This window comes from Physeter macrocephalus, chromosome 11 (assembly GCF_002837175.3).
Source record: "Physeter macrocephalus isolate SW-GA chromosome 11, ASM283717v5, whole genome shotgun sequence".
NCBI lineage: Eukaryota > Metazoa > Chordata > Mammalia > Artiodactyla > Physeteridae > Physeter > Physeter macrocephalus.
Window position 1 is genome coordinate 10,524,236 of NC_041224.1, and position 8,339 is coordinate 10,532,574.

The following is an 8,339-nucleotide window of genomic DNA, read 5'->3' on the forward strand; positions in this document are numbered from 1 at the left end:
TCACCACTCTTATTCAACGTAGTTTTGGAAGTTGTAGCCACAGCAATCAGAGAAGAAAAAGAAATAAAAGGAATACAAATTGGAAAAGAAGAAGTAAAGCTGTCACTGTTTGCAGATGACCTGATACTATACATAGAGAATCCTAAAGATGCTACCAGAAAACTACTGGAGCTAATCATATGCACCTTTTGAGGTCTTATTATTGCTACGTTCATAAGGAAGTTTTTCTCCAGAAGGATGGATATTTTGTGATGTTCTAATTTTCTGTGTAAAACTACGACTGAGCATCACCTTTGGAGAAAGTGACAACTAAGGCATTTTCAAATGTTTCATGAATGTGTAGCTTCTCTGACTAGAATTACTAGGCTGGTTAAAATAGTGTAAAGTGGATGGAATTATGGCAGTCTTTTGAGCTTTGAGCCTCTCACGTGCGGCTCTTAGGCCCGTGACACAGAGGTGATTTGAGTAGTCTGTATAAGTACACGTTTTGCGTGTGACGTCTTGCGTTTTATCCCCCTGACAACAGCATGAATAGACTCAACACTCTGCCTCGAGGATTTGGATCGCTCCCAGCTCTGGAGGTCCTTGATTTGACTTATAACAACTTGAATGAAAATTCTCTTCCCGGAAACTTCTTCTACCTGAGTAAGAAACTTTTAATTCTATAAATCTCCTTAAAATGGTCCTTTGCGTTCTAAACGGGAAATTTATTTGCCAGGGCCCAAACTCCAAGAGAAATTTTTGGACAGATACATTTTTTTTTTCCTTCAGACTCCTTTGAATATTCCCTCATAGCTCAGCAGTATGTATACTTGATATATCGTGACCTGACACCGTTGCACTCAGGTGGACTTGGTAATGTCATATTAACTTTCTGAGAGAGGTTTTTACCTAGATGAGATCAAGTCTCACATTTAGCTAAGAGAGCTTGACTTCCTTTTTAAAAGAGCATGCAAAAGACGTAACGTGTGTCTTCTTCCTGTATTGCTGTTAACTCTCTGTAGCCTTTTTGCCCAAAGATATTCCGATCAGTTATTTATAAAAATATCCATTAATAAACCACTAACAGAATTTTAAACATTTCTAGCCAGGATTCTTGTTCTAAGCCTTTTAAAGTAAAAAGTGTTTTTATTGATGTAGTCTATTTTGTCTATAGCATACCATCAGACATTAAGAAATTGTTAGTCACGTGTGAACACACTTTGTCCTTTTACATGCAAACACATTTCGTGCTGCAGATGCTTGTGAAAAATAGGAGGAACTGGTTTTCCTGAGGACTCGTGAAATCTTTGGGAAAGAGTTGCTGTCTTTAAGGAAATGTTCTACCTCTCCAAATAGTGACAAGCTGGCCCCGAGAAACTCTGACTTTGCTGAGTTAGTCCTTAAAGTGTCATTTTTTACCTTATGTATATCCTTTATCCCAGACTTTGTCAAGCACCTGAAACCAACTTTAACATGTTTTCTTGGGCCATGGAAGAAATTGTTTTTCTTATGTGTATTAACGTACAGTTCTGTCGACTTTTAAGACATCAGAATGTAATTGAATACCTGTAAACAAATTAAACATACATCTGATTGTACGTCCCCCTTTTGGTTAAGGATAAAAACATGCCTTAGGATTTTTGCCTTCAGTAGTTTGGGGACTGGTATCAGCGTATAACATCGTGAACAAATTTCTGATTACCGATACGACGCCTACGCGAGGGTTTTCTCTATTTTTAAACTCCACTTCATTATTTTAACTCCTTCGTCTTCATTTTTTTTTTTGTGGTTAAGGCTGTAGAAACAAGTAATAATAATTAGTCTGATGATAGAAACAGTGAACGGCGATTTTGGCCTCCATCACCGAACAGCCTTTTGGTCATTTATTTATTTTTTGACCTAGTCCGGTTTACACGAACGAGCCCTCTGGCCCCAAGCATTAGATAGAAGTGACGCGGTGGTTTTCTTGGTTTCACTCTGGATGCAGATCGAGGCATACATGTGAATCGGAAGTAATCCAAGAAAAATAGCTGTCTTTTCTGAAAGCATATTGAAACCCTGTGCCAGAAACTGCTGGTGCCCATACATTGTTAATTTCCTCGGTCCTCCTGGATATAGATGTTTTCCTGGATGCACCAGCTGCACAATAAGCCAGTAAATCTAAGTTTGACCTGCTTGTTATTATCCCGAGCCCTAGGTATGTCACAGGCTTTTCACCACGCCAGGGTTATTAATCAAAGCTGACTCCCTGGTATCGATCAGACCTCAAACGGTTGGGTTCCATGCCGCCCTGTTTATATATCGCTGTTTAACTTGCAGCCACCCTGCGTGCACTCTATCTAAGTGACAACGATTTTGAAATCCTGCGGCCTGATATTGGGAAACTCACGAAGTTGCAGATAGTAAGTAATTTATCTAAATTCTTAGAACATCAGTTCACTCCTGCAGCCCTTGTAGAGGTGGAATCGAGGCAGTTTGAGCCAGAGTACGGTTTGGTTTGGAATAGAACCACTACCCCCTGAGACCGTTTTCTTGCATGTCTGCAGACACTTGTAAATAAATTGGAGGGACTGAGCCTTCGAAGAAGAGAGGGCAGGGGCGAGGGGAGAGTTTCTGTCGAGCACCTCTTTACGTGAAAATTGTTTTGACAACCGCTTGTTTCTCTTCTGTTTAGCTCAGCCTCAGGGATAATGACCTGATCTCGCTGCCTAAGGAAATCGGGGAGCTTACTCAGCTTAAGGAGCTCCACATTCAGGGGAACCGTCTGACTGTTCTGCCCCCAGAACTAGGTAAGGTGGCTGATGAATGGTCCGAGTTCTGGCTTTAATTCATAATAATGATCCCAGTGCAGCAACTCTGGAAACCCCTCCCTCCTCTTCTCAGCAAGAACCCTCCACCGAGGCACCCAATTCTGATCCTTTCTAGTAGCGTTTGTCATTGACCGGACTTTAGCTGTTCTGCGTTTGTCTTGCCCTGATGCTGTGTTGAGCGGCTGTAGCTCCCAGTGTCTTGAAACTCCTGATGGAAGGTGACCCAGCTCGGCTGCCTGCCTGGTGCTGTGGAAGGAGCCTGGGCTGAGTAGTAATGGTCTTACCCAGGGCTCCTCCTTTACCGGTGGTGATGATGGCTTTAAAAAAAAAAAAAAATCTAACCATCACTCTTATTTTGGGGGGGGATCTGTTAATTTTTTATTTTAATCCCTTGAAAACTTTTACCAAATAGTTGAAGTATTTATGACAGCTGCTTAAAAATACTGTTTGCAGTCATGAATTTGGTTCTCTCCTGATGCCATCTCCAGTGGGATTGGCTAAATACGTTCTAGCTGGGAGTTCGTTGGGCCCACTGCCATGGCCCCTGAATCTTCGCACTCTGGTCATTCAGATGGCTCTGGGTGACCTTGTGGCCTTCCTTGGAAATAATGTCCAAACCGGTTATTCTGTTACAGAGGTTATGCCGCCCTGCTGGAAAAGTTTCATGAGTTCTCCTCTCTTTTCTCGTGGAGACTCTGGGCATCCTCCCATTTCTTCAATACATGGAACTGTATTGCTTCTCAAACTATGACTGTTGGCTTTTTTGCTCCAAAATAAAACAATTTTATTTATTTCTTTATTAACTTTTATTGAAGAAGAGTTGATTTACAACATTGGGTTAATTTCTGCTGTACAGCGAAGTGACTCAGTTGTACACATATATATAGATAGATAGATAGATAGATAGATAAATAAGATGGACAGATATCTTCTTTTTCATATTCTTTTCCATTATGGTTAGTCACAGAATAGTGAATATAGTTCCCTGTGCTATACGGTAGGACCTTGTTTTTTATGCATCCTGTATATACTAGTTTGCAGCTACTAATCCCAAACTCCCATTCCTTCCCCGCCCTCCCCTTGGTAACCACAAGTCTATTCTCTATGTCTGCAAAATAACACAATTTTTAAAAACCCATTTGACCCAACATTCTTTGAGGAAGTACCTCAAATGAGTCTGGTGCTTTTAAAGAGGGCAGTTATTATAAACCAGGTTGTGAGCTCCGTGAAAGAGGGGATTTATCTTTGTTTCCTGCTATGTCCCCAGCACCTCCCTCGTGCTAGGAATGAGGTAACTTCTCAAGGGATAAGTACTGAGTGAGTTCACGAAACAAGGACCTCAGGTAGCAAGATGTTGGGAAGGTTACCGGCGGGCTGAGTTTGGCTTCTGTCCAGAGCTGGGCTGTCCGGTATGGAAGCTGTGAGCCACACTTCAAGTGTTCCGTAGCCACGCGTGGCTTGTGGCTTCCTTACGGGAACATGGAGATACAGGACATTTCCATGGGCCAGAAAGCTCTGCTGGCTGCATTAGTCTAAAAGGGAAAGCATTCACCCGGTTCCACGGAGCACACACAGAGTTTCATCCCCGCATTCCCATCTTCTGTAGCTCCTTTGTTGCCGTAAAAGGTCTTGAATTTGTACCGATTTTAAGGGCTGCGGAGTAACTCGGCACCGTCTCTTCACTGAGTTATGGGTCATCCAGTCCTGCTTGAGGAGCAGGCTATGGGATCAAGAGAAGAGGTTTACAGTGGCAAAAAACCTTCTTGCCAAAAGAGAGATTTCCAGGCAGTGATTTGCCAGCCATAGATGTTGGCACTAGTAATTCCTGGGGAGCTTTTGCAGAATATAGATACCTGCTCCCTCCCCAGTGTACTGAGTCAGATCTCCACGCGTGAGACCAGTTCTTGTGTACTTTGGTGAAATTCACTTGGCGCTTTCGACACGCGTCCTTGATTAGTGTGACGAGGAGGAATGAAAAAAAAATGTGCGTTTTGTTTTATTTCATTTTTCACACAGTGAGGCGGTGTAGGGCATTGGATTAATCAGTGATTTCTATCAGCTAATAATTTGGTAGAAAAATACCTAGTTGAGCCTGCACATACGTGTGTACCTTTATATTTTTAAATTTCACATTGGTCTTCCTATTTAGATACTGCACAGTCACATTTCTCTAACATTTCTGTTATGCTCTCCAAAACCAAATTATATATATTTTTTAGTCAGGACTAGAATTGAGGAGAAGGTCTTAAAATGCGTTTAGTTTTGCTCTAGCCTTACCTGGAACAGTGACATCTCAGCATCTGCCTGGTGGCACTTCTCCCAAACTGCAGGCAAACACTTAGCTGGAAGTAAATGGCAAACCCCTATCTAAGATGAAGGCAGGTGTATTATTTTTGAACAGTGATCTTTTTTTAAAGTCAAGAATACTCTAATAGGTAGTACCATAATAATAGTTATTATAGGAATACGTAGTCAGGCCTCGTGTGCCAAGGTGCTGTGTTACGTGCTTTTCCTGCATTGTCTCCAGTAATTGTCCGAAGGACAGTAAGTGGGCTTTTTAGAGGTGAGGAAACTAAGGCTTAGAAAGGGTTGGTGACGCGTCCGCAGGGACAAGTGAGTCATGGAGGCAAGACTTGAATCCTGACAGCCTCTTCCGCAGGTCCGTGTTCCTCACCACTGTGGCTCACTCCTTCCCATCTGCGTGCCAGTGAGAGGATTCCTAGAAAGCAGATTCCAAGTGTGAACAAAGCACGACACCTGCTCACTTCCCCAGCTGACAGCGGAAGGAGAGGAGATGCAGTGTGGCAGGTTGCATGGCTGGCCGTGCAGGTGTTTGAGCGTCAGGGCTAGAATAACACTTGGCACAATGCAGGGGAGGGGGCGCCTCTGCAGAAGGAATTGCTGCTCTGCTCTTCCGTTCCAAGCCAGTTGCATTGTTGCGCTGCTTCTTTCCCCCCGACGACCACCCAACTGCAGTAGGAATGTCTTCGTTTGTCTGTGTACCCGGTACCCAAGGTGGCCGTCTGGAGGTGCCCTGGCTGGCGGCTGAGCAGTGCTAGGGACTGTGGACTTGAAGCTTCTTCTAATCTGTCCCTACAGCAGGGTTGCTTCTGGATGTGTTTTAAAGGGCGGATGATGATCTCTCCCCTGCATATTCACTTTGTACATATCTGAATAAACAAGGGCAATGCTTTTGAGACTTCTGTGGAATTTCCTCTGAAAGTAAATTTGGAGTTTATTAACTCGAAACCTGGTTGGTAAGGTTTGAAGCAAGCAAGGGAATCTGGATGAATTCTGACTTGTCAGGTCTAAGAACATGCAGGGACACTGCAAAATAAAGTCAGGGGCTGGGTTGGAGTTTTAATATGTAATTGTATTACTTTTTTTCGTTGTACATCCTTGAATAAGTTACTTTTAACTGTTATGTCTGGTTCCTAAACAGTAAATCGCTTGGTTTTATGTTAATCGGTATTCCTGTAGAAAATTAGATATAAGGTGGGTCTGTCATTTACCCATCCATTTCCTCATTCGTTCAAATATAATTAAGTTCCTACTTTAGGCCAGGTTTTGTTTCCAAGGAAACAAACTTTTCCAGTAACACAGAAATCACTTATCCAGCAACTGTTTACCGAGTCCCTACTTCATGTTTTATTTCTGGGGGATATACAACAAGAGACAAAACACCCCTTATGACATTTTAGTGGGGGAGGGAGAATGGACGGATGGATGGATGGATAGATAGAAAGCATAAGAGATCATGTTAAATGCCCTGGGGGAAAAAATAAGAATGGAAGAGAGTGTTTAAATCGGGGGGGGGGCATTACTCTATTACTGGGAGTCGATAAAGAAAGCCCCGTCGTAAGTTGGTGTCATTTAGCCAGAGACCTAAGGCAGGGAGGGACCTTTCCGGGTACGGGGGAAGGTCGGTGCAGAAGTCCTGAGATGGGCTTGTGTGTTAAGAACGGCGCCAAGACTAGTGTGGCTGCAGCTAAGTGAGTGAGGGGGAGAGTTGGAAGAGATGGGCTTAGGCAGGAAGTGGGGACCCGACGACCTGGGACTGTAAGGGCGCTGTAAGGACCCTGGCTTTTACTCTGAGTGAGACGCTCTGGTAAAGGCTGAATAATGCCCTTCCCCCCTCCATCACTGGAATCTGGGAATAGGCTGGTTTGCGTGGTAAAGGGACTTTGCCGACGCAAGGTCGCATCTTGGGGTGGGGAGATTATCCTGGGTTCCCCAGGTGAGCCCAGTGTAACGGTGAGGGGCCCTCGGAAGAGGGAGATGAGAGGGCCAGGGCCAGCAGCAGGTGTGATGACGGAATCGCGAGGCTGGAGTCGGGCGTGGAAGGGGCCATGAGCCGAGGGGTGTGGGCAGCCTCCAGAAGCTGCAGGAGGCTAGGGCGCGAAGTTTCCCCTGAAGCCTCCAGAAGGAAGGCAGCCCTTCTGCTTTCATCCAGGTGGTGGCAATGGTTAGGGTCCGGGTGTGTTTCAGGGGCAAAACTCATGGGCATTGTCGAGGGTTTGGATGAGGAGGAGCGAGTCAGGAGTGACTGAGCTTTGAGGGAACGAAAAATGGTGGGGGGGGGGGCTTTAGGGAGTTGGAGGAGAGGAGCTGGTCGTGAGCCGAGCTTTGGGCGCCTGCAGTCTGAGACGCTTTTTGGATATCGAATCGAGGAGGCAACTGGATGTTAGCCTCTGGAGTGCAGAAGAGAGGTCTGGCGGCACCTACAGTCGTGGGCATGGTCCGCATAAACATAATGCCGCAGGTGGGATGAGGTCCCTGGGACGTGACCGTAGAGGGCAGAAGGCAGAGCCGTGAAGCGCCCTGGCTCCTAAACCCCAAAGCCCGAAGGAAGGATCGGGGACCTTCAAGGGTCGGGCTGGCTCTTAGGCCAGTCTCTGTGGCCAAGTCAGGGACTGTGGCCTCCCCTACGGTTAACGCAGTGAGAACGCTTTGGCTTCGTAGGAGAAATTTTTTCCTGACACGTGCAGCTGACTCTGCCGGTGAAGGGGTGAAACAGACAGGATTGACATCTTCTCCTGAGCCTGCCTGAACCCAGAAGTCTCTTTCGGACCAGCCCGTCTCTCTTTCTGTCCGTAAAGGGTAGCGCGGTGACTAACTGAAGCGTCAGCCCCTTTGAATGAGCGGAAGAAGTAAGCAGTGCAGTGGAGGCAAGGCCTGCGTTGGTGGGGGAGGATGGAGACAGGCCGCCTGACCAGTCCTCGGAGCAGCGGGTAAAGCCCCAGGTAGACAGCCTACAGTGAGCTCAGGGCTGGCGGCTCCACGAGCACTAGATCCTGTTCCGAGCTTGTGTTTTCTCACTCACATAGGAGACTTCTGAGTCTTACGAGCTGAAGATGTGAAGTGTATGGTTTTTTGTTTTTTTTTTTTTGCGGTACGCGGGCCTCTCACCGCCGTGGCTTCTCCCGCTGCGGAGCGCAGGCTCCGGACGCGCAGGCTCAGCGGCCACGGCTCACGGGCCCAGCCGCTCCGCGGCACGTGGGATCCTCCCGGACCGGGGCACGAACCCGCGTCCCCTGCATCGGCAGG

The 8,339-nt window shown here is 46.0% G+C and overlaps 1 protein-coding gene across 1 annotated transcript in view; it reads left to right on the plus strand.

Annotated features, from left to right (window-relative positions):
• The first annotated feature begins 509 nt into the window (after window positions 1-509).
• Window positions 510-8,339, plus strand: part of LOC112062303 (ras suppressor protein 1) — a 167,692-nt gene continuing 159,862 nt past the window's right edge. Inside the window, exons 1-3 of the mRNA XM_024116367.3 lie at window positions 510-645; window positions 2,302-2,384; window positions 2,657-2,771. Of these exons, the coding sequence (XP_023972135.1) occupies window positions 528-645; window positions 2,302-2,384; window positions 2,657-2,771 (316 nt within the window). The 5' untranslated portion in view covers window positions 510-527. The remainder of the gene's footprint in view (window positions 646-2,301; window positions 2,385-2,656; window positions 2,772-8,339) is intronic.